We start from the raw sequence: 27,353 nt of genomic DNA, 5'->3' as shown, positions 1-27,353 counted from the left end.
TGGCTTCAAAGCAGGATACAATATTCACAAACCTAACAGAATTACCGACCGACCGACCAATCAATCAATCAATCAATCAATCAATCAATCAATCAATCAATCAATCAATCAATCAATCAATCAATCAATCAATCAATCTGCATTTAGGGCAGTTGCCCAGGTAGTAGATACCCTATCTGTTTTTTAACTAGTCTTTTCTTAAATAATTGCAGTCGGCAGCCCTGAAAATGGTTTTCCGTGGTTTCCCATTTTCACACCAGGCAAATATGCTGGGGCTGTACCTTAATCAAGGCCACGGCCGCTTCCTTCCCACTCCTAGGCCTTCCTTGTCCCATCGTCGCCATAAGACCTATCTGTGTCGGTGCGACGTAAAGCAACTACCAAAAAAAAAAAAAAAAAAATGCAAAGAATTTGCACCACCACTCAGATTTATTCGTCTACTGATGTAATTCCACGCCATTTCTCTGCTGACAGTTTGGAACGTACCACTTAGTAGAGCAGCTCGTCTCCTTTCTCCCTCGTCTTCCCAACACAAACTATGCAACATTTTCGGAAAGGTCCAATAATACTGCCTTGAGGAATTCCCCTCTTAATGGTTACAGGATCAGTTCACCTACTCTAATTTTCTGGGATTTATTATCTAAAAATATAGCCACCCATTCAGTCACCCTTTTGTCTAGTCCAACCGCAATCATTTTTGCCATTAGTCTCCCATGATCTACACTGTCAAATGTCTTGGATAGGTCAATCACGACACAGTCCATTCGACCTCCCGAATCTAGGATATCTACTACATCTTGCTGGAATCCTACAAGCTGAGCTTCAGTGGAATAACCTTTATTAAAATCGAACTGCCTTCTATCGAACCAGTTATTAATTTCCCAAACATGTCGAATATAATCAGAAATAATGCTTTCCCAAAGATTACATGTAACACATGTCAAATTGACTGGTCTGTAATTTTTGGTTTCATATTTATCAACTTTTCCTTTATACACAGGGGCTACTATAGCAACTCTCAATTCATTTGGATGATATTCCTTCATGCAAACAGTAATGAAATAAGTACTTCAGATATGGTACAATATCCCAACCCATTGTCTTTAGTATATCCCCAGAAATATTTTGCAGCTGCTTTAATAGTTTTCAAACTTTGTGTTGTGTAGTTCGAGTCATCAGTCCATAAACTGCTTTGATGCAGCCCTAAATGCCATCCTATCCTGTGCTAACCTTTTCATTTCTACGTAACTACTGCATCCTACATCTGCTCTAATCTGCTTGTCATATTCATACCTTGGTCTACCCCTACCGTTCTTACCACCTACACTTCCTTCAAAAACCAACTGCACAAGTCCTGGGTGTCTTAAGATGTGTCCTATCAGTCTATCTCTTCTTCTTGTCAAATATAGCCAAATCGATCTCCTCTCACCTATTTGATTCAGTATCTCTTCATTTGTGATTCAATCTATCCATCTCACCTACAGCATTCTTCTGTAACACCATATTTCAAAAGTTTCAACTCTCTTTCTTTCTGAGCTAGTTATCATCCATGTTTCACTTCCATACAATGCCACGCTCTACACAAAAGTCTTCAAAAACGTCTTTCTAATTCCTATATCAATGTCTGAAGTGAGCAAATTTCTTTTCTTAAGAAAGCTCTTCCTTGCTTGTGCTAATCTGCATTTTATGTCCTCCTTACTTCTGCCATCGTTAGTTATTTTACTACCCAAGTAACAATATTCATCTACTTCCTTTAAGACTTCATTTCCTAATCTAATATTTCCTGCATCACCTACCTTCGTTCGACTGCACTCCATTACTTTTGTTTTGGACATATTTATTTTCATCTTGTACTCCTTACCCAAGACTTCGTCCATACCATTCAGCAGTTTCTCGAGATCTTCTGCAGTCTCAGATAAAATGACAATATCATCGGCAAATCTGAAGGTTTTGATTTCAGCTCCGTGGATTGTGATTCCTTTTCCAAATTCCTCTTCGATTTCCTTTACTGTCTGTTCTATGTAAACATTGAAAAGTAGGGGGGACAAACTACAGCCTTGCCTCACTCCTTTCTGGATTGCTGCTTCTTTTTCAAAGCCCTCGATTCTTATCACTGCAGACTGATTTTTATACAGATTGTAGATAATTCTTCATTCTCGGTATCTGATCCCAATCACCTTCAGAATCGTAAATAGCTTGGTCCAATCAACATTATCGAATGCCTTTTCTAGATCTACGAATGCCATGTACGTGGGCTTGTCCTTCTTGATTCGATCCGCTAAGATCAGATGTAAAGTCAGGATTGCTTCACGTGTTCCTACATTTCTTCTGAAGCCAAACTGATCTTCTCCCAACTCTGCTTCAACTTGTTTTTCCATTCTTCTGTAAATAATACGTGTTAAAATTTTGTAGGCATGAGATACTAAACTAATGGTGCGGTAGTTTTCACACCTGTCAGCACCGGCTTTCTTGGAAATAGGTATAACAATATTCTGCTGAAAATCGGATGGGACTTCTCCTGTCTCATACATCTTACACACTAAATGGAATAACCTTGCCATGCTGCTTTCTCCTAAGGCAGCCAGTAATTCAGAGGGAATATCATAAATTCCAGGTGCACTGTTCTTATTTAGGTCTCTCAGAGCTCTGTCAAACTCTGGCCTCAAAATTGGGTCTCCCATTTCATCAGCATCAACAGCCTCTTCTTGTTCCAGAACCAAATTATCTACATCTTTACCTTGATATAACTGCTGGATATGTTCTTGCCATCTTTCTGCTTTTTCTTCTTTCCCTAGAAGGGGCTTTCCATCTGAGCTCTTAATACTCATACACCTAGATTTCCTTTCTCCAAAGGTTTCCTTGATTTTCCTGTATGCAGCATCTACCTTTCCCAGGACCATACAACCTTTGACATCCTTGCACTTCTCCTTCAGCCATTCTTCCTTAGCTACCTTGCACTTTCTATCCACTTGATTCTTTAATCGCCTGTATTCTTTTCTGCCCTCTTCATTTCTAGCATTCTTGTATTTTTGTCATTCATCAATCAGGTCTAGTATCTCCTGAGTTATCCACTGATTCTTAGTTGATCTTTACTTCCTTCCTAACATCTCTTCAGCAGCCCTACCGACTTCATTTTTCATGACTATCCACTCTTCCTCTATTGTGTTTCCGTCAGCCTTTTCATTTAGCCCTTGTACAACATGTTCCTTGAAACAATCCCTCACATTCTTTTCTTTCAACTTGTCTAGGTGCCATCTTTTTGCATTCTTTCCTTTCTTCAATTTCTTCAACTTCAGATGGCATTTCATGACCAACAAGTTGTGGTCAGAGTCCACGTCTGCTCCTAGGAAAGTTTTGCAGTCCAACACCTGGTTTCTGAATCTCTACCTAATCATAATGAAGTCTATTTGATACCTTCCAGTATCTCCAGGTCTCGTCCATGTATACAGCCATCGTTTGTGGTGTTTGAACCAAGTATTGGCGTGGACTAAATTATGATCAGTGCAGAATTCAACCAGCCGAGTTCCGCTTTCGTTCCTTTGTCCCAATCCAAATTCTCCTACTGTATTACCTTCTCTTCCTTGGCCTACCACTGCATTCCAGTCTCCCATCACAATTAGATTCTTGTCCTTGTATCTTACTGTAAATATTTTTGTTACTGTAGGCAAATTTAAATACTTCGTTAGCAATAGTCACCTCCTCTATCTGGACATTTTCACTGTAATCATTATAAAGTATCACAGCAATCTTATTAACAGTGCTGATGGTAGTACTTATTATTATAATTAATCATATACAGTCTATTTTTTGTTTGCTATTGGCTTTACGTCGCACTGACACAGATAGGTCTTATGGCAACGATGGGATAGGAAATGCCTAGGAGTTGCAAGGAAGCGGCCTTGGCCTTCATTAAGGTACAGCCCCAGCATTTGCCTGGTGTAAAAATGGGAAACTACGGAAAACCATCTTCAGGGTTGCCGACATTGGGGTTCAAACCCACTATCTCCCAGAGGCAAGCTCACAGCTGTGCGCCCTTAATGGCAAGGCCAACTCGCCCAGTTTTTCACTATCTAAATTTTTACTTAAACACCTACAAAAACACATCAAATTAGAAAACCATAAATCAATATCGAACTCTTTGGAAGCCATTTCCAAAATACAATGAAAAGAAATAACCGAAGAAACTATAATGTTAGCATATGATGTGACCAACATGTATTCCAACACTCCTATTAAAGAGACCATAGACTTAATAGAAGAAAACTTAAAGAAATAAGACAGACTAAGTCACATAGAAATTAATGAAACGATAAATTTATTAAGTCTAAGATTAGACAATAATTACTTCACCTTCAATGGGAAGTATGACATGCAAAACACAGCCTTACCAATGGGGAGTCTGCTGTCAGGTTTCTTAGCCAACATTTATTTAAATAACCTTGAGAAAACTATCTTGGAAATACATCAGAAGGAAATAAAATTATGGGTCCATTATGTTGGCGACAATATTTTTAAATGGAGACCTCATTACTCCCAAAACACTTCTGGGTTGTTTAAATTTGCTTGACAGTAACATCAAATTCACTATGGAAAAATAAAACGATACAAAGTTAAATTCCTTGGACCTCACATTAACAAAAAACAACAATAGGATAGATTTCAATATTTTTAGGAAACCCACAAAGTCCATCACCACCATCAACAAAAACTCCAACCACTCAGGAACTCACAAACAAGCAGCTTACAACACCTATATTAATAGATTATTAAAAATTCCCATGAGTAATGAAAACATCCTGAAAGAAAGTAGAATAATAAAACATACTGCTAAAGGAAATGGCTACAACCCAGAAATGATAGACAAAATTATACGTAAAAAAGAAAATGGAGGGGAAAAAAAAGAAAAACCATGAGAGAAGAAAGGAAATCTCTGAACATAGTTAATTTGTAACATTTACACAATTTGGAAATCAAGTTTTTAAAATCATTAATAGATTTAAGAAATTTCAACTCAAAACACCATTTAGAACCAGAAATAATATATCAGAACATTATATAATGCACATAGTATCAACAAAAAAGATGTTTTTTTTTGTTTTTTGTTTTTTTGCTAGGGGCTTTACGTCGCACCGACACAGATAGGTCTTATGGCGACGATGGGATAGGAAAGGCCTAGGAGTTGGAACGAAGCGGCCATGGCCTTAATTAAGGTACAGCCCCAGCATTTGCCTGGTGTGAAAATGGGAAACCACGGAAAACCATTTTCAGGGCTGCCGATAGTGGGATTCGAACCTACTATGCACGGCCAACTCGCCCGGTTAAAAAAAAAAAAAAAAAAAGATGTTTACACCAATTCGGGAGTATATACGTTCACTTGTGACGACTGCAAAATGTTTCATATAGGAAGGACTGGCCGAGCCTTAAATCAGATATCAAGAACATTTCAAGACAATAATGTACAACAAATGTTCAGCTTTTGCAGATCATATTTATAACAATAATCATAAAGTTTTAGGGATCGAAAAGGACATGACATTAATTGTTAAAGGTACTTATGGATTTGTACCAAATACCTGCGCAAATATTGAGATATTCCTGGGGCAGATAACGGGACATGATAAAATTTTAAATGAAACAGTCGCAAGCAACATATTGACATGATACTATATAGGCTTTTGGGCTTATTCCATGTCAAGAAAATAAGGCTAAATTCTTTACGTTTCACAGAGAACTGTGCTCTGCGTCATCAGAAGAAATCTTGACTATCCACGAGAAAGGCTTCTTAAATAATGATTTTTTGAAATCTAGACGTTATAACAGAAATGGAAATGGTGCGTACATTCGTCACCTGATGGCTCCTCGGACGTGGCACAGCCTAGTGTTCAAAGCGGAAGCTGACCAAACCATCAGAATTAGTCTAAGGGGTCACATAACATGTGTACGTAACATATGACATTGACAGGTGTATGACATTGACACAAGCCTGGAATGAAACATCTGGTGATGAGGAACGTACAAATTTGGAAAGCACCGAGATGAAATAACAATAGTGAAGGGACAGGGAAGGGAACTACCTAATTAAATACTTAATGGCTGGCAACCAGGTATTACTTAATTGATAGCCAGTGTCCCTGTTGAAATTGTTAGGATTTCTAAATATTTCCACAGCTTCTTGTATAATCCTGGACCTGTAGTGTCTAGTGTGAGTAAAAGCTCAAGCGTCTTGGAACACAACATCATGACCCGACGATAGAACGTGCTCAGCTATTGCCGATTTGTCAGGCTGGATGAGACTAATATGACGATCATGTTGCTTGATACTGGTACCAATGGACCGGCATGTTTGGCCGATGTATACCTTACCGCAAGTACAGGGAATTTCGTATAGCCCAGGGTGTAAAAGTGGGGACAATTTGTCCTTATAACTGAACATTTGCCTAATACTAGATCAACAGCCTGATCACAAGAATATGGTATATCACTTTTTTTTTTTACATCATCATTATTAAGTTTTATATGTATTGTATACATACTTTTACACTTTTTTCCTTTTTCTTAATTTACAACTGATCTCAACAGGGCTCCATTTTAACTGTTTAAAACTGTTTAAAACTTATTTTAACTCATTGTGACAACACACTCATCTGGTGACGAATGAACGTACCATTTCCACTTCTAATATAACGTCTAGATTTCAAAAAGTCATTGTTTAAGAAGCCTTTCTCGTGGACAGTCGAGATTTTCTTCTGATGACATAGAGCACAGTTCTCTGCGAAACATAAAGAATTCACCTTATTTTCTTGACACGGCATAAGCCCAAAAGCCTATGTCATGTCTATAAGTACGGGCCGTGAAAGCATCAATGGCAAGCAACATATTGTTCAGCTTTCAGCACACCACGCACTTATAGCTGAACATTTGCCTAACACTAGATCAACAGCCTGATCACGAGAATAAGCCAGCCCTTCCTATGGTATATCATACATTTTTTTACATCATCATTAAGTTTTATATGTACTGTATGCATACTTTTACATATTTTTCCTTTTTCTTCATTTCCGGTTGATCTTAACAGGGCTCCATTTTAACTGTTTAAAACTTATTTTAACTCATTGTGACAACACACTCATGTGAAATCAAATGTTTTAAATTAATTTCAACAATGATGATGGACCTCAGAGTCCAAAAACTGGTTTTGAAATAAAATTTAGTGTGCTGATACGACTGTATATGATTAATTATAATAATAAGTACTACCATCAGCACTGTTAATAAGAAGGCTTTGATATTTTATACTGGATGGAGAAACCTACATTTATTTAATTTTGGAAAGAGAAAACCCTACATTAAAATTAAAGAAAACTGGACTACCTAAGGGTTACATTCTAAAGGGGGAATGCAGGAATCTTCCCATCTTCACACACAGAGATTTCACATTTTTAGAATTCTGCCAGACCTTGTTAAAGAAGCCTTCTCATAGAGAACTGCCAGTTCCCCATCCCCAGCATCTCCTCAAGGAGATCTCTCTTTCACACAGTACAACCGAGCTCGATAACTGCAGTCGCTTAAGTGTGGCCAGTATCCAGTAATCGGGAGATAGTGGGTTCGAGCCCCACTGTCGGCAAGCCCTAAAGATGGTTTTCCGTGGTTTTCCACTTTTACACCAGGCAAATGCTGGGGCTGTACCTTAATTAAGGCCACAGCCACTTCCTTCCCATTCCTAGGCCTTTCCTATCCCATCGTTGCCATAAGACATATCTGTGTCGGTGCGACGTAAAGCGAATAGCAGAAGAAAAAAACACACAATACACTCAACAATCCACTGCCGCAAGACAATAGTCTCAAAATAACTCTCTCGTTTTATGGAGGACTGGCAGAGTGTTCTAAATCTAATTAAATTAACTTAATTTTGATAGGCCGATAGGATTTTTATATCAAGCCATATCATTGGCGGATCAATTTAATTACAGGAATGATAACTGCAAAATGATTAATAAACAACTGAAGGCAGATTAAGTATCCAACATCAATACACAAACATTGTCAATGGAAGTTACAGTTTCTGTACACTATGTAGTGCTAGAAAATTGATAGTAAGGACATCTGGTCTCAAAACTTCTACAATATGATATTTCAGTCAGTAGAGCACAGATAACATCACAGTAGGAGATCAGCGGCAGTTTTAAACAGACAGGAGGCGTAACTCACAGCTCAAGTATTATTATAAATATTCTACTTGAGGGTTCCTATAGTGACCTCTGGTGTTTATTTATCATCATCATCACTGTTTACTTATTTGTTTTGAAATTTTATTTCATTGGAAGTCACCAAGTTATAATTAAAATTCAGTTGTGGTTAATATTAGAGCTTCCGTGGCTCATGCGGCCTCTCGCTGCTGGATACCGTGGTTCAAATCCCAGTCACTCCATGTGAGATTTGTGCTGGACAAGGGGAGGCAGGACAGGTTTTTCTCTGGGTACTCTGGTTTTCCCTGTCATCTTTCATTCCAGTGACACTCTCCACTATCATTTCATTTCATCTGTCAGTCATTAATTATTACCCAGAGGAGTGTGACAGGCCTTGGCAGCCGGCACAATTCCTATCCTCGCCGCAAGTTGGGGGTTTCATTCATCCCATTCCTGACCTGGTCATTGACTGGAAAACAGGTTGTAGGTTTTCATTCATTCATGTGGTTATCATCATCATCATCATCATCATCATCATCATTATTATTATTATTATTATTATTATTATTATTATTATTATTATTATTATTATTATTATTATTATTATTATTATTATTATCACCTTCATCATCAATTTCTAGTGATATTTCAATTTGCAACTCTAGCGATGGGGCAAATATAACCATAATGTTACAAATGTCTTCCAAGCTTGGGGTTAATAAATTTAATAGTATGATAGAATTATTACAAACTGACGTCTGTACGGTAGAGAAAGTTCTCAGTTTGTTTGAACACCTAAAATCCTTTGAGAATAAATTCAAATTGTGGGAACTCCAACACGCTTACTCTGTTAACATAAAAATGGAAATGATAAGATCAGCAGTGTAACCGAGTGCTAAAAGAAAGATCTCTTGATGTTGGAATCTTGCATTCTAGACAAATGTTAATATAAGATTATGTTTGCAGCCATTTTCTGTATTAGTTGTATTCTGAAAAATATATTCAATTAATAGTTAGATAGGGGTTGAAATAGTATTCTTATTCTGGCACGCAGCCCTCAAACATTCCTGTAATTTAATTGTACCTCGAGTGGCAAAATGTTGCAGAACCATTGTTTAAAACATGGAGAAATATTTTACATTATAATATGGAAGCTCCTTAAAACCAAAAGGAACAAATTCAAAAGGCACTTAATGCTGTTTCCAAATGGGTAGTAAATGAGGGACTTAAAAGAATTTCTCATGAAACTGCAATTGTTCCCTTCACCAGGAAAGAAACTCAGAGGTATTAAGACTTCTATTTCAGAATGGGGAAGAAATTAAAATGTTGGGTGAGGTTAAATACTTGAGAGTAATTCTTCACTCGAAGATAAGCTACAACTAACATTTTAAGAACGTTTACAAAAAATTCACAACTACTTTCATGGTGTCTAGATGTACCAGGTGTATGCATAATTCTCTTCCGATTTCACTAAGAGAGGTGCCAGCAAACAGTACGCAGCGTACAAATTTGATACGTACGTCAGTTTGTTTGTCATTAACTTACCAACACACACGAGTTGAGTCGGCCAAACACTAGCGTCTGTGTTGTATCGTTCAGTGATCATGTCGACGTTTGTGCCTGAAAAAGAACATCTGCAGCATGCATTGCTTTTCTTATTTAATCAAAAGAAAAAGGCTGTGGAAAGTCATCATTTTCTGGTAGAAACATATGATGAACATGCTCCATTAATTAGAACATATGAGACATTGTTTTGACAATTTAAACGTTGTGATTTCAACATGAAAGACAGTGCGAACTCTGACAGACTACAAAAGTGTGAAGATGAGCAATTGTAGGCCTCACTGGACGATGACCCAACTCAAACTCAGCTATCGCCAACAAATGACTGATTAATTTAAATCACATATTGATCGAAAGAGACCGGAACGGGCCAGAAGACCTGGCGAAGTGATTTTGTTACACAACAATGCGCCGTCTCACACAGCAAAACCAGTGAAAGACACCTTGAAATCGCTTGGATGGGACACCCTTCCTCACCCGCTGTGCTTCCTCGATCTGGCACCATCAAATTATCACCTCTTCGTATCAATGGGGCATGCGCTCGCAGAGCAGCACTTCAGAAATTTCGAGGAAGTTGGAAAATGACTCGACGAATGGTTTGCTGCAAAAGACAAGCAGTTTTTCTCATATGGTATTCAGAACTTACCTGAAAGATGGGCGAAGTGTGTAGAAGCCAATGGCCAATATTTTGAATAAACAAGAAATGAATTTCCCTTGAAAATTACGCGTTTTCTTTACCACAAAAGCCGACATAAACTTATGCGTGCACCTGGTATATATGGTGATAGACTGAGACGAGGAACTAGTTTTTTTTGGGGTAGGAAATACCTAGGAGTGGGAAGGAAGCGGCCGTGGCCTTAATTAACGTAACCATGGAAAACCATCTTAAGGGCTGCCGACAGTGGGGTTCGAACCCCCGGATGCAAGCTCACAGCTGCACGGCCCTAACCGCACAGCCAACTCGCCCGGTAGGACCTAGTATGATCCATTGGTTGTGTACTAGGGTAATAAAACCATCCATACTATGTGGTGCTTCAGTCTGAAAGACTAAACGACAGAATAAAAATATTGTAGTTCAGGTGGACAAAAGTGTGGCTTGCCTCACTGTCATTAGAGCTTTCATAACAAACCCAATTGTGACGATGGAGGAGATATTGAATCATACTCCACTTGATATATTTCTCAAGGAGAAGGCCAGTGTAGCACTCCATAGAATGCAACAGGGCTTAAAACTAAACATTCTAAATTTAATGTCAGGAGTGTTTGCTATCGGGAAAGTTATAAGCAATCCCATATTAAATATGCAGCCACACTACACAACAATAAATATAATTTCAATAAGAAATATAAGGTGGTCCCTGTCTCAAATTACCAGAAGAAGAAGAAGAAGCCTGTCTATCCTGATGGCAGCTTCTTGATATATTTTCCAGACAGACAGGTTTCTGGCAAAGCAAGGAAGGGAAAAGGCTGGGATTAGGAAGGTAACGGTCATTGCCTTAATTATGGTACAGCCCCAGCATTTACCTGCTGTGAAAATGGGAAACCATGGAAAACCACCCACAGGGCTGCCAATGGTGGCATTCACTGTCACCTGAAAGCAAGCTCACAGCTATGCGATCCTAAACCACACAGCCAACTCGCTTGGTAAACAGATTCCTATATTCTCGGAGAGCCAAGCAGCATTTAGGGCTTTACTGAGTCCCAAGGTGACTTCCAAACTGGTACAAGAATGTCTCGAGGCAATGCCAAATCTCAGAGGACAAAATGATGTCAATCTGTTGTGGGTGCCAGTTCACAGAGGCACTCTGGGAAATTAAATGAACTTACTAGACAAGGATCAGCATCTTGCTGACTAGGACCTAACCCAGTTCTTGGAATACCTAAGTGTTACATCATGGAAGTTATCGGGAGCTGGTCCAGGAGATGGAAAGCAAGAATAGGTATCAAATATGGGAAACTATTTACCAAAGAAAAACACTGAAACACTACCTAAAAGCAGTAGAACTCAGTTAAGATTAAAAGTAGTACTTCTCACAGGACATGCACCTGTGAACGAGCAATTAAATAAAATGGGAAATCTAAAGAACAATCAAGAAGGAGGACAAGCAGGAAGGAGACAAAAACTATCTATTATATAATCTGTACATGTGTCTGAAGAAGTACTGGGAGGACCGCAAAGCCCAAACAATTCCTTCAAAGAGACCTGAACGATGGACTGACTAAAGTGATCCTATGCGGTCATAAAACAAGAAGAAGAATCTGTATCTGCGAGGTTTCAGCCCGTAAGAGGTACAACGTATTTGGGAATACAGCAAAACTTTGGATTGTGAGCAACTTGGTCTGTAAGCATTTTGCAAGACAAGAAAAATTCGAAATGAATTCTAACTTGATAAATATGCGAGGTTTTGCATTACGAGCAGTACTGATCTATCAGCTGAGCATTACGTGACTACAACTCAGTCAATTGTTTTCCCTCCCCTCTACCTCATGCTGTGAGATTGTGGATATTCATGTTCCATGTTCGAAGCCAGAGAGCGTGCCTCACTTATATAGTCAATATACATACGAGCGTATACGCACTGTGCTGTAATGTATACTATAGCATTGTAATCACATGCGAGGATAAAACATTTTCAAATAATGTTATTGGCTTCACATCCCATCAACTACTTATACGGTTTAGTCTCACAGGTGTTCTTTTATGTGCCAGAATATCTACCGAAATGAGGCTGACGTTCTTGAGCACCTTCAAATACCACCGGACTGAGCCAGGATCGAACCTGCCAAGTTGGGGTCAGAAGGGCAACGCCTCAACCGTCTGAGCCACTTGGCCCGGCTAAAAAAAAATATTTAAAAAAAAAAATTAAAAAATCTTTACCGAGCTTGATAGCTGCAGTCGCTTAAGTGCGGCCTGTGTCCAGTATTCGGGAGATAGTGGATTCGAACCCCACTGTCGGCAGCCCTGAAGATGGTTTTCCGTGGTTTCCCATTTTCACACCAGGCAAATGCTGGGGCTGTACCTTAATTAAGGCCACGGCCGCTTCCTTCCCACTCCTAGCCCCTTCCTGTTCCATCGTCGCCATAAGACCTATCTGTGTCAGTGCGATGTAAAGCAACTAGCAAAAAAAAAAAAAATTTTTCTTTTTTGTGTCCAGGTGTAGTGACTGTTATTTATTAACCTAACTGCAGGAACGGGCCCCATGAAGGAAAAAGTTGAAGAGGAAGGCAGTAAGGAGATAATTACAGCGCAAGTTAAGAAGGAAATCGAGAAGTACAAACAAGGTATTGCAAGATTTTACATTAGGTCTACACCAACTATTTGCAAAATATTATAGAAGGAAGAAGAGCTAAGTAAAGGGTCTGGATGCAGCAAAAGAAGTTGCGAGAGTATGAAAGCAACGCCCACATGTTCTAGAAGATGCGAGACAAATTGCTTCTCATATTTTTTTGATTATGGAATGAATCATCTACATTTCACTTCTTATGGGAAAATTCACTTTGATATACAAGTACTTTGGATGACAAGCACGTTTTCTGGAATGAATGAATTATGCTCGCAATCCAAGGCTTTACCGTATAAACATGGAACCAAAGGAATTAACCACAGACCCATTACTGGGACTGTACTATATATTCTGCAACACAAGAATAACGGACTGGTGTTAATTCCCAATGGTTGTAAAATAAGCCTATAGGCTGCAGTGCATCCAGAACAATGTTGGCAAGCCCTTCTGAGAGAGAGAGAGAGAGAGTGTGCGCGCGCGCGCGCGCGTGTGTGCGTGTGTGTGTGTGGGGGGGGGGGGGGGGGGGTTGGGGGGGTTGCATTCAGAAGTCAGATTAGGAAGGTAAATACATGTTGTTTGCTTGTGTTTCTATGAGTAAGATGAGGAAAAACATAGAGAAACTATTATCTTACCTTTCCTTTGCACTTGCAGATGTTATGTGTGGAGGGAAAAATACATACTGAATCACACAAGTATGTATTCCACTCTCCAAATCCTCCTCCTCTTCGTCGTCATCATCACCATCTTCTTCTTTTTCTTCTTCTTCATCATCATCATCATCATCATCATCATCATTATCATCATCCTCCTCATCCTCCTCATCCTTGTCACCATCTTCATTACAACCTTCATCCTCATTACTAACATCATTCACTGCATCAGTACAACCCTGAAAGATGGACAGGATATCCATATAATAGCTGCATGCAATACAACATGGATAGAAGAAAGGGTAAAATAATTCACAAGTATAAATCCTAAAGTCTGAAAACATGGCACTGGTGGCAAAACAGTGAGCTAGAGAGGGTCCTGTACTTCAAGATGAGATGGTGAAGTCACTCCCTTGTGTAGGAAGATTTTAGTTAAATCAAAAATGTATGGCAATGAGTAAAGATAATCCTTTGTTGGTACAGGCATATGGGAAACATATGTGATTTCAATAGTTCATGGTACACTGATGGTAGGTACAAATGGTGATGATAAAATTGTTTTAAAAATTAGAGTTGAATCAGAGTTACACGCATAACAAGGTGAAGAGTAGATTTTATGTATAATTACTTACACATCAGGTTTAGATATTATTTCATATAATTATTAAAATAATTTTCTCTATTTTCAGGAAAAGATTAATGACAAGTCATTTCAGAGATACAAGTTAACAATGTAATTTGTACTTCTGGTTCTTTTAATATATCAGGCTTGCAACATTATTAATGAATACACTGACAATGAATATCAGAATAACTATTAACTTTTAGTTTTAATATTAATCGGAACTTTTCACCTTAAACTTCTTTTAATTTGATCAAGGAAACATGCGTAACACGGTAACAAGTCATGAATTGTTTAGTGCTGAAAGTTAGTTAGAATGGTTATATCAGAGTATAGTACAACATAAAAACAATTTTAGGAAAACAATAGGGACATTCAAGAGAAAGATTCACTTTAAGCATGACCCTGATTTACAGAAATCAGACATTTTGGTGTGCTTTTTTTTTTCTAGCATTAAGTATATACACTTAAATTGTATCAGTGCATAAACAGCCTTTTCACTACAACTTTTTGCGTTGATGTAATGCTTACGTGCATCCATTGAATTTAACACATAACTAGTTTGAGTGTTTGAAGTTTCAAGCCTTCTTCTCCATCCTAGAACTGTTATACGTAGGTGGATCAAAAGGTTAGTTGCACTAACGCGCCGCAGCAGCGCGCTGTGTGTCGCAAACGTGGGCACAGCGGAGAAAGGGACAGGCACTGCCCACACGTCTGTTAGGCAGGTCGCTGTGGTGTCTCGTCTAGTACTGTGTGAATAGCGGCCAAATGCAATGGCGCGTCAACTGGACGTTCACTCCAAATATGAGGTGCGTGCGACAATCTGATTCCTATGGGCCAAAAGGAAGAATTGCACGGATATTCATCGCGAAATTAGTGCTCTGTATGGGGAGTGGGCCATTTCCCGGCAAGGTATCGTAAAGTGGTGTCAGCAATTCGAAGCCGGACGCACGGATGTCACGGACAACCATCGCGAAGGCAGGCCCGCAACGTCCAGGACCCGTGTAAAGGTCAACAGTGCGAATGCGATCATTAGACAAAACCGGCGCATTAAACTGAGAGAAATCGCGACACAGAAATCGCAGTGTGTTCGCCATTGTTCACGAAGACCTTGGATATTGTAAGCTGTGTCAAAGATGGGTCCCACGTCTTCTCACCGATGACCACAAGGGACAAAGTTTCCAATCCTCCCTGGCATTTTTGCAACGCTATGCCGCAGACGGCAACGGGTTTCTGCGGCAAATCGTCACAGGCGACGAAACGTGGGTCCACCACTTCACCCCCGAAACGAAGCGAACATCAATGGAATGGGTGCACCCCTCATCACCACAACGAAAGAAGGCCAAGGTTCAACATTCAGCCGGTAAGGTTATGGCGACAGTGTTCTTTGACATGGAGAGTTTGCTGCACGTGGAATTCATGCCGAAAGGAACGACGATCAACGCGTCGTCGTATTGTCAAACGTTGCACCGGTTGCGTAAAGTGATTAAAGAGAAGCGCCAGTGTGAGTTTGTTGCATGATAAAGCAACACCTCACAAGGCCCGCCAAACGAGAGAACTGCTGCAGCGTTTCAAGTGGGAGGTCTGGCAACATCCACCCTACAGTCCCGACCTAGCGCCATGTGACTTTCATCTGTTCGGTAAGCTCAAAACGGAGCTCGGTGGTCGACGTTTCCAGACCGATGAGGAGGTGAAGGCCGCTCCCTCCGAGTGGTTGCAGAACGCTGGAGGAAATTTCTATGCATCCGGCATCGACAAGTTGGTTGTGCGTTCGCAGAAATGTTTGGAGTCTCTTGGAAACTATGTGGAAAAGTGACGTTACAGTGTATGTCGTTATAGTCGTGTTGCTGTTGTATACGTGGTGTAATAAATGGCCATAACTGGGAAGTGCAACTTATTTTCTGATCTGCCCTCGTAGTTGTCAACTGCTCCATTATCTTGAGCAGTGCCATGTCAATGGACAATGATCTCCTAATCCTGTAAGCCTTCACATACTGCCAGGTCATCACCAAAGTATACAACGGTATCAAAATTAACTCCTCCAGGAAATCTAGCTGCTCACTGCCAGGCATGTCTTTAATATCAAATTAATCCCATTTGGTGAGTCCAGCTGCTCCTGCCAGGCGCATCTTCAATATCTTCACAGAAGGAGGCCTCTTCTCATAAAAGACCACCGAGCTCCATTTTGAGACCAGCAGTTGTTAATTGTGGAGGAAGCCACATGCTTCCAGGATGCCAAAATGACATCCATGGCCTGGAGTAGCTTAAAGAATAAATGTTCATTTCCTGCATCTGTGAGTATTACTAAATGTTGTACCAACATTTTCCTATAGTGCACTTTGAAGTTGACAATGATATCTAGGTCAAGTGGCTTAAGAACAATGGTGTAATTTGAGGGGAAGAATTTCGCTCAAACAATTTCCAACGCTATTTAGGATATACAGTGATCCAATTAATAAACAAATTCATATATCCCAATAACTGCATTTCAATTCTCTGCTGTAGTTTTGAGAGAATATATTTAGAGATTATTGTAGACATCCCCTTTTATTTTTTTGCCCCACAGCACTTAAGGGCAGTTTTAATTTCTGTCACACATAGTAGGAAAAACAATAGTAATCTATGATAAAATGAAAATCCACAGCCTGTTTCCAGTCATTTGACTGAGTCAGGAATGGAATGAATGAAGTCCCCATCTAGCAGTGAGGAAAAGAATTGTGCCAGCTGCCAAAGCCTGTCGCACTCCTCTGGGGCAATGATTAATGAATGACAGATGAAATGAAATAATATTGGAGAGTGTTGCTGGAATGAAATATGACAGGCAAATACCGGAGCACCCGGAGAAAAATCTGCCCCACCTCTGCATTGTCCAGTGCTTATCTCACATGGAGTGACCGGGATTTGAACCACAGAACCCAGCGGTGAGAGGCTGGTGCGCTGCCGCCTGAGCAACGGAGGCTCGTAGTAATCTAAGAGTTGTAATAAAATAATCTAATAATACTTAGCATATGAATAAGCTAGAGATGAGCTTTTATAAGCAGGTTAGCTCATAATATCAAGATATAATTGGAATTTAAGAGGACAAATTTGGGCAAATATTCATTTATGGAACGAGGAGTAAGGGACTGGATAATTTATGAAGGCAAATGTTCGATAAATTCCAAGTCCTTTGAAAAAAATTTAAGAAAAGGATAGGTAAACAATCGAGAGGGAATCTGCCGCCTGCAGGTGACAGCCATAAAAGCATATAATTGATGACTGATTTATTGATTTGCTTTGAAACAGGATCTTCCTGTTTTCCTTTCTCATTCTAAGGTCCAATTTATTCGGCGACTAAACCATAATAATAACATGAGGAGGCAGTTTGTCGCAGCTATCCCCATTGTTGGTGAGAACAACAGTAACAGGGATCTTGCATTTTTTTTCCCTCCATGGCATGGGTCACCCTTCTCAGCTAGTGTTTTACTTGGAAGGTGATTGCAGAATAGGCTAGTCTCATAACAGTAGTAAATGTTTTGAGGTTGATATTCTTTCGTGATTTCTGATACAATCTCTTCTTTCCAGTGCTGTACCATGACTTTGTCCATAGACTTGAACTCTCTGCAAACTCTTCCGGTGATTCCATGATTATCTTTAAATCTTTGAAGCCATCCTGATGAGGCCTTAAAATCTTCACTGGTGTTCATAATTTTAGTTAGGCCGAGCTAAGTGGCTCAGACGGTTAAGGCCCTGGCCTTCTGGCCCCAACTTGGCAGGTTCGATCCTGGCTCAGTCCGGTGGTATTTGAAGGTGCTCAAATACGTCAGCCTCGTGTTGGTAGATTTATTGGCACGTAAAAGAACTCCTGCGGGACTAAATTCCGGCACCTCGGCGTCTCCGAAAACCGTAAAAGAGTAGTAAGTGGGACGTAAAACAAATAACATTATTATTATTAATTTTAGTTAGATCTATTGCTTTACTTTTCATCATATCACCACTGACTGGTAGAGTTTTGACAAGTTTTTGCCAAAACCACATAAGGAGAGCCTCTTCTAAATCTACATATCTCCTCTGTTGTTGATGGCTATGTTTTTTTAAAAATTATGTACTGTATCGGAAACACTGGTCTAGCATTGGTTTTGAAGTAATCCAAACTTTTAAAATGTGCACCGTGCACCAGCGAGCAGCCGGCTACAGCGAACATGTGGTGAGTGACGTAGGAGCCAGCTCCAAAAAGCCAAGGCTAAGTTACATCACTCGTCGAACTTTCCATTCCTCCTACCCTTAATAACTCATATTAATTATGATACGAATATGAGAGTAATATCACCATACACACCACTTTAATGCCTACAATACTACCAAGTTTCATTAAAATCCACAATGGATTAAGAAAGTTATTGAAAGAGGAATGAAACAGCTGGTCTCCGCGACTCCAGTATAAAAGAGACGTGAGAACAGGACACAAATCAGTCTTGTCCCACAGTCCAACCTGTACGGTTCACTGCGGGTGGTTGTCAGTGCTATGATACGTCAAAATTATAGAGAAATCTTCGACATTCTGAAAAAATAATGGTGAGAACACATACTTAATATTTCTCTGTCTACGGACCGTGTAGTTAGCGAGTGCGATACTTTGAACATTTTCAAATGACAAAAATCTTGTGTATCAGAACTTACAAGGCTTACATTCATAAACTGAAGCCTCCGTGGCCCAGACGGCAGCGCGTCGGCCTTTCACCGCTGGATGCAGTGGTTCAAGTCCCAGTGACTCCATGTGAGATTTGTGCTGGACAAGGCGGAGGCAGGACAGGTTTTTCTCCAGGTACTCTGGTTTTCCCTGTCATCTTTCATTCCAGCAACACTCTCCATTATCATTTCCTAGCATTTATCAGTCATTCAAAAAATCACTTTGGGAGTGGCGACCCCACTGTAATAATAGCCTACATAAGGTTCATTCATTACATCCCTGACCCAGTCAAAGACTGGAAAACAGGTTGTAGGTTTTCATTTTTCACATTCATAAACTGTGCATCGTTACCTAGAGTTTTCACGAATAAAACTTTGAAATACTGGTAACTTTCTGAACTTGACAGTGATAGTCTTTGTGTAAATAGTTTCACATTATTTGTGAACTTAGGACATTGTGTGAACGGAACTTATATTCACTATTCAGAAACTGAATTAATATTATTCCACGCCTTTGAACACAATCTTGTGAATGAACAGAACTAATTTTGCTCAATAGTTTGCATTCTATCAGTGTCGTACATATTAATGTAAAGGTGTGTGTGAATGGGACTAATTCCACACATTAGGCATTTTACTTCTAACACCCAGTTGAAGTGATTGTCATTTAACTCAGTGTAATTAATGTTCCTATGGCATCTAGCAGTATTAATTTTAATGAATAAACTCTCCAAACTATAAATAAAATCAAAGTGCTCTTGAAATCCTGGAGAACATTTAAAGCACTAATTACCTTTGTTTTTTGTGTGCTTACTTTCACAAGTGCAAGTGATGTTAAGAAATGTGCAGATTTGATTCCATTAACATTCGGCTGAAAAAAATCTTGTTTTTCGTCTCAAGTCAGAAACTAGTGCAGTTTGCTTTAAATAATTGTCTCATGTTTGATTCCATTAACATACAACACAAAATATCAGCATTTCTTTAATCCCTTCATGGGAACAGTGAAAATCAATTAGACATTACAGCTCCTTACTCGTCCATCCTACAAGTTCAGGGGTCTCATACGTGTGCTTCCTCCATTATTCCACGCGAGTGAAACCTACAACTTGAACTCCGAGACCTTCCACAACATCTGGAACATCACAACTGTCCAGAGCAGCCCTTGAGGGATTGGTACGTGGTTTTGTGGTGACGAGAACTTTTCCACGGCGAGGACGAGAGGAGCAGCGGTTCAACGCAGGACATCACCAGCAGCGAGACTGTAACACATCGTGCCTAACTAATCTCCAACTGTACAGAGGTGATATAATCTTGACTTTGTTGAATAAATCAGCAGTTTAAAAGGACATGAATTTAATTCGAAGTAAAGCACTCAAACTCTCTGTACTCGCTCCAATTTATAGTGTCACACACGCCTTGCGTTCATATCATGCTCTTCAAGCACGAATTACGTGTATTTGCTGATACAGTATCCAATTTTAAAAATTAATCTAAAACAGCATTTCTTTTACTAATGACTGTGAAAATTTTGGTATAAGTAATTCCTAAATCTCCAGCATTTCAACTTCAGTTTTATGCAGATAATGTCCACTTCTCGCACATATTTTAATTTTTCATCCAGAGTTAACTTTTCCTCTTTCTGTTTTTGATATCTGAAGCCACCTCTTTTCAGTTCTAACTTGGTTAATTTATAACTGTTAGGTTCTCCAGTCCACCAAAACTAATTTTGAATAAATAGATTTATAAACAATCTGAAAAAGAAAACAAATGGTAACAGAATTGTACCTGAAAAAGAAACAACCTATTTAACAGCGTCATTACTTCACATTACCTTTGCTACACTACCACACCCCGCCAATATCTATAGCTGAAATCCCATTGCCAACAATGCTGACTCTAATGTATTACATTTCTAACTCATCTGTATTTCCGCAATATCAGGAAATTCATGCATCTACTTGAAGTTTCTTTTTTCAGGAATAATTCTGTCACCATATGTTTTCTTTTTCAATAATTTATAAATTTATCTATTCAAAATTAGTCTCAGCAGACTGAAGAACCTAACAGTTATAAATTAAAAAAAAAATCTGTTCTCCATTGCCGACTGGCAGCAACATTACAATTTCTACTAACAGAACTGCAGATTTTATTACTCAATATGGCAAATGTCAGCTGTCAGCATCATTTTAATATATCCCACTTAAATAATCTGCTTATAGTTAAAATGAAAGTGTGTCCTATATCCCAAAAACCTGTTTCATAATCTTTCTGTTTTAGCTTTATCCCACGCGGTCACTACTTTCCATGAACTTCGCTACACAACTGCACCCCTCCATTATTTGCAGGTAAAGTCCCGCTGCCAATAATGCCATCTCTAATGTATTACATTTCTAACTCACCTGTATTTCGGCAACATCAGGAAATTCATAAAACTATGGAATTCATAGTTACAAACTTCAGTGTGAAACGTATTGACAGTTGGAAAGGAAATTCTAAGTTCCCATGGAGGGAATTAGATATTTTTCCACCAATAGAGCATATCAAAAATCAGATCAAAAATTAGATGTATGGCTTTTCAGGCGTTTGCTCCATTAACCAGCTCTATTAACCACTCCATGGAAACTTAGAATTTCCATTCGGAATTGCTAGGCAGGCATTAATTACATTGTGGAGTTTTATCTCCCATATGCAGTTATCAGACTGTGCCTCTTAAATAGGCTTCTGATAAGTTCACCTGCATACACCCCAGCGTCAGTGGGTAGGGTCTGACACATCCCACTCTGATGAGTCTAGTGTCAGACCTAAGACGAAACGCTGGTTAATAGAGCAAATGGCTGAAAAGCCATACATCTAATTTTTTATCTGATTTTTTATATGCTCTATTGGTGGAAAAATATCTAATTCCCTCCATGGGAACTTAGAATTTCCATTCGGAATTGCTAGGCGGGCATTAATTCCATTGTGGAATTTTATCTCCCCTATGCAGTTATCAGACTGTTGGCCGGTTTCTGGTACACCACAGTTACCTGTGAGTTACCTAAACGTGCTTGTAACTTTAACTGCGCTGTTAACTTTAATGAGTTTCCGGAAACTTAAATCCAGATTTATAAGCCCTGGTAATAAACAGTGCAGTTATCGTCATGTTTAGTATCTGTCGTCCTCCAATAAATGTCTCTACGCAAATGATTTTGGGGTTATTTTGGTAATATCTAGTTACTTTTACTAACAGAAGTTTTCTACAATGAAAAATGGTTAGGAAATATGTACACAGTCATCTCAATCAATCTGATTAGCATGTAATAATCTCTCATAATATGAATATACAGTATGTACGATCAAATAATGCAAACATTATATATATATTTCCCGTTCTTTCTTATTCACAGTACACAGTCGTCTAAATTTCACCTTGATCGTTGTCGTCAGTAAAATGATAAAAATACACAGCAATTTCCAAACAGATCACTTTTCACTGATCCAGAACACAACAAGCGTAAATGAAAAAAATCCATAAATGAAAACGTGCAGCACACTTTGGAACCTATCATTCCAGCACTGAAGTTCTGCACTGATGGTGCGATATCCATTTGTTCCCGCTGCAACGGTTGCCGATTTTTTTTTTTTTTTTTTGCTAGTTGTTTTACGTCGCACCGACACAGATAGGTCTTACGGCGACGATGGGACAGGAAAGGGCTAGGAGTGGGAAGGAAGCGGCCGTGGCCTTACTTAAGGTACAGCCCCAGCATTTGCCTGGTGTGAAAATGGGAAACCACGGAAAACCATTTTCAGGGCTGCCGACAGTGGGGTTCGAACCTACTATCTCCCGAATACTGGATACTGGCCGCAATTAAGCGACTGCAGCTATCGAGCTCGGTGATTTATTTTTTAGATTGCAAACAAACCGAAAACTCCTACTTACAACACGCATATGCCGTTTTTCTCTTCAAGGATGCTGAATATGTACGGTTAGATTGCCGTTTCTTCCGTATCTCGACGCTGAGTCTTACGTACAAAATGTTGCTTATTCCCGTTCGTATATCTCTGGGAACTCACTCCTTTATCATTCTTCTTTGACGTGTAATTTCACCTGATCAGATGCCAAACCCTACAAGAATTCCATTTTTTCTCGGGCTTTCATGGCACAACTTGGACAACATGAAAGCATTACAATCTGCAATCTCCAACAGCCAAAAGAAAATAGCCATATCACTCAATTTTTCATCAGTACTGTAGTTCCCTAATGTACTCCTCGAACTGAAAATTGGCGGTTCATAATAACTGCAATGGACTAGTAATTTGAGATGTTTTACTTACATTGAGCACGCAACATGCACTGACAAAAATACTCTCGTAACTGCTGACGTGAAGTCCACTTGAGAATTTCATTCGACCCTAGCGAGCTAACCCCGACCTAGGGTGGGAAGTGTGTTGACACAGATAAGAAGATGACATAACCTACAGCTCCCTGCAAGATTTTTAATTAAGTCCAGATGTTTTATGTTTACTGGGAGTCTATGAGACCTCACGTCACCAGTTAAAGAACATAACAACATTTAAAAAGCAATGAAAAATCAATATTTATTATTCAGCAGGCTTATATTAAATGCATACCGGTACCTAAGATATTTATTATTTAATACAAATGTAAATATTCCATAATTTCAGACTGGGTGTTAACTAACTGTTGGTGGGACACATGAATCAAAGCCTGACGAAAGAGATCTTAACATTAATTCTACTGTACACAGAAACATCAATTTGAGCCTGATGAAAATCCATTTGATTCGAGTTCTATTTTATTTGACAATTCATTTCCCATATTGCAAGATACATCTACATTAGAGGTGTCATACTCCGAGAAGACTATAACCTAAACAGATGACAGGGACAGATGGCACCATTTAAGTGGAATCAGTGACTAAAAGCCAGTGATAACGTGGAAGTAAATGTACTGACCAAAATAATGTCGACTCCAGCACACCCAAGCACGTTAAAACTACAATGAATGACTGTAAATATATTATAACCAGTTCATTATCACATATTAATGTTTACGAAACTAATATAAAACCTTGTACGAGTGGCGCCTCATAGCGGTATATGTTGGAATCAGTTCTAACATAGAGGTAACTACAGCACTAGCTGCAGTTACCAGTCGTTGCGCAGATAACTGTGAAGAAGCCGAAACTGTTGTTTCGGAAACTCGTTTTAAACATATCACCATGTTAAGTCACTGATAACTACGCATCTACAGATAATGTCATTCCAGAAACCGGCCATGTGCCTCTTAAATAGGCTTCTGATAAGTTCACCTGCATACACCCCAGCGTCAGTGGGGAGGGTCTGACACATCCCACTCTGATGAGTCTAGTGTCAGACCTAAGACGAAACGCTGGTTAATAGAGCAAACGCCTGAAAAGCCATACATCTAATTTTTGATCTGAGTATTGACAGTTATTGGTAGAGGGCAGACTGGCATATTTCCATGTTTTGTTTTATTTGAGATATAATATGCCCGTAAGAAATTAAGGCAATTTTAGCCTTTGCAATCAAATGGCTAAGTTTTATAGTGCATATAAATGTATATACACATAATACACGCATATTCTTGACATATGGTACATGCATATAAATGCTTAACTGTAATTTTCATTTTTTTTTTTTTGTAAAAAATAATAAAATAATAATAAAACTAATGTTTTATGATATCTGAAGTTGCAGGGAGGAGAGATTCTTCCTCAATGCTTGCCACTGATCAACCTACCCGCCCAGACCCTTTCTTGATGCTTGCAAAGCGATCAAACCATCCGCCCTAAAAAAGCATTCTTACTTGTATAGAAGAGTTAAAAGCGAGGCAGTTTTAACATGAAGAATGCCACCACTTTCTTCATTCTCATGGCCATATCACTAGGCAGACCTAACCAATCCAGATCAATGGTCTTGTCCAGGCCAATATTCTGTAGCTCTAACTTTTTTTTTTGCTAGTGGCTTTACGTCGCACCGACACAGATAGGTCTCACGGCGACGATGGAATAGGAAAGGGCTAGGAGTTGGAAGGAAGCGGCCGTGACCTTATTTAAGGTACAGCCCCAGCATTTGCCTGGTGTGAAAATGGGAAACCACGGAAAACCATTTTCAGGGCTTCTGACAGTGGGATTCGACCCCACTATCTCCCGGATGCAAGCTCACAGCTGCGCACACCCAACCGCATGGCCAACTAGCCCGGTTAGTAGCTCTAATCTATCTTTCATCTTTGCCATTCAACTTTAGTGTTATGTAGTAGCTGTGTATACTGCACCGACGTTGGCAAAACTGTTCGGTGCATTGTGAGCATTGGAGCCGCTGCCATGTTGGATTTATAATCTATACTACAGGGTATGGAAAGAGGAAGTTAGTGCTCTCTTGTACTTAATAGGTGGTGGCAGCAGACTGTGCTAGTGAAGCTTTGGCTGTACTGCGCTGCTGCCATTAATACAATAAGCAGGCACAGCTATACACAAAATGTAAACTAAAAATTTTTTTTATGACTTCCATTTGACAGAATGATCTTTGACTTACTTCCTTTCATGTGTACATTCCAGGAATAGTTGAACAGAGAAAGCTGGTCAACACACTAATTTAATGGCTTAATGTTATCCTCTGAAAAGATTTGAACATCAATAATTCTGACATGACTTAAAGTATGAAGATGTAGTTGAAACTATTATGCATTTTACATTATCTAAGACATATATAAAAAGTTCTGACATTTCCACTTCACTATCAAATCAGAAATAGTGGACCTAGGGATGTTTAGAAGTGTGGAAATCTCGCGAACAGACTCCTGACACAAGTGACACCAAATCACCTGACCACGTTCGAAGTCCATGAGTTCCACGGAGCGCACCATTCCACTCTCTCATGATGTCTAATGACTACTGAGGTCGCTGATATGGAGTACCTGGCAGTAGGTGACAGCAGAATGCACCTAAGATGAAAAACGTATGTTTTGGGGGGGATACTTTTGATCACGTAGTGTATTTGGTATGCGAGGTTATCCTCCCCGCACGGAATTCTGAGTCAACAGTTTCTCTATCTAGTAATAAGTTTGTCAGGAAAACAGAAAACCCACCCTTCAACCTACGTTTCTTCAAAGACTCTTCTGGATAGGCGGACTATGGCTTTTCCTTTATAGCTTCCTTTTCTGCTGCGGATTGATCTCTGTTCTAGTGATTACAATAACCTGGTCCATCCAGGGAACCTGCTGTGCATGTTGGAAGGGGCACTTTGAATTCCTGACCAGTTTGTATCTGACCTAGGAGTTCAGTGACCCAAAGTTCCTGATGATGGCAGTTGCTCAGTACTGTGCCACGCTTTACTATTTGTTCACTGTGAGTTCACTACTCGAGTGAGCTAAATGAAGCTTCATTGGAGGCCATGGTGGGACTGAAAAGGGATACCGTGTTGGCAGGCGGCCAATGTCAGCAACCCTATAGACAGCAATACCTGTGGTTGAGTTTAGGACACACTGGTTCAAATAGATATTCCTGATGAGAACAGGATCAAGATGTGAGTGCTATGTGTTGAAATCATTGTGTTGTCACAGATTTTGGACTTCCAGTTAAAACCTCAATTTAATTTAACTTGTTTTTAATTTAACGGTCGAGCAGAGCTCGAAATTGGGAGGAGGAAGAGGATGTTGCCGGTGGTGGGACGTTAATAACGTGGAAAGTGTCAATTTATCAAGATGTGATCATTTAATTCTTGTCTTGTCATTACTCAAAAATTTTGTAAATTTGGCGTTGTAAAAACAAAGGAACATTCAAAGACATTTTCGAAGAAGTCAATCAAACATTTGTTTTGTGATTTTATCTTTATGTTAATAAGGTTTTCAGTATTCGCAAGAAAGACAATAAGTTATATTTATTTAATTGTTAGGACTGTTGGTAGAAAGAATTATTATTTTGGTATTTGAAATTTAGTGTAGTTGTGCTTGTTGAAACTTACAATCTGTTAAACAACCTTTTGTATCACCCTGTATTTGCCACATGGATGTTTCGATAACGAAATTGGTGCATTTTATAATTGAATCCTCTAGAATATGTCTATATATGGTAATCTGTTTTAATTGGTCAGAATAACGACCTTCTTCATTGGCAAAAATTTTGGGTCGAATTGTAGTAAGCTTCCCTGATTGGCTGTTTGCGTGTTTCTCAATTTCCGGCCTTTTGGCTCCTCCGTAGGAGAAGGGCCTTGTCCGCGTCTTTAGTTTTCGTACGTCCACACAATCTGACGCACTTCGGGAGTGGTCCCGTCAGCGGCTCCAGCCACCTCAGGGTAAGCACGTATCCTTTTCTCTAACTTTAAATTAACATGTAAATTTCTTTGTTTTGGAGTTTAC

General features: G+C 39.3%; 1 protein-coding gene across 1 annotated transcript in view; it reads right to left on the bottom strand.

Moving 5' to 3' along the window:
• The window catches only part of LOC136863623 (KICSTOR complex protein SZT2), an 874,751-nt gene that overhangs the window by 543,158 nt on the left and 304,240 nt on the right, over nt 1–27,353 (bottom strand). Inside the window, 1 exon segment of the mRNA XM_068226020.1 lies at nt 13,666–13,756. Within this exon segment, the coding sequence (XP_068082121.1) occupies nt 13,666–13,756 (91 nt within the window).

This window comes from Anabrus simplex, chromosome 2 (genome assembly GCF_040414725.1).
Source record: "Anabrus simplex isolate iqAnaSimp1 chromosome 2, ASM4041472v1, whole genome shotgun sequence".
In the NCBI taxonomy this organism is placed as follows: Eukaryota; Metazoa; Arthropoda; class Insecta; order Orthoptera; family Tettigoniidae; genus Anabrus; species Anabrus simplex.
Note: the sequence above shows the minus strand (reverse complement) of the source record. Positions and strands in the feature narration are given on the sequence as shown.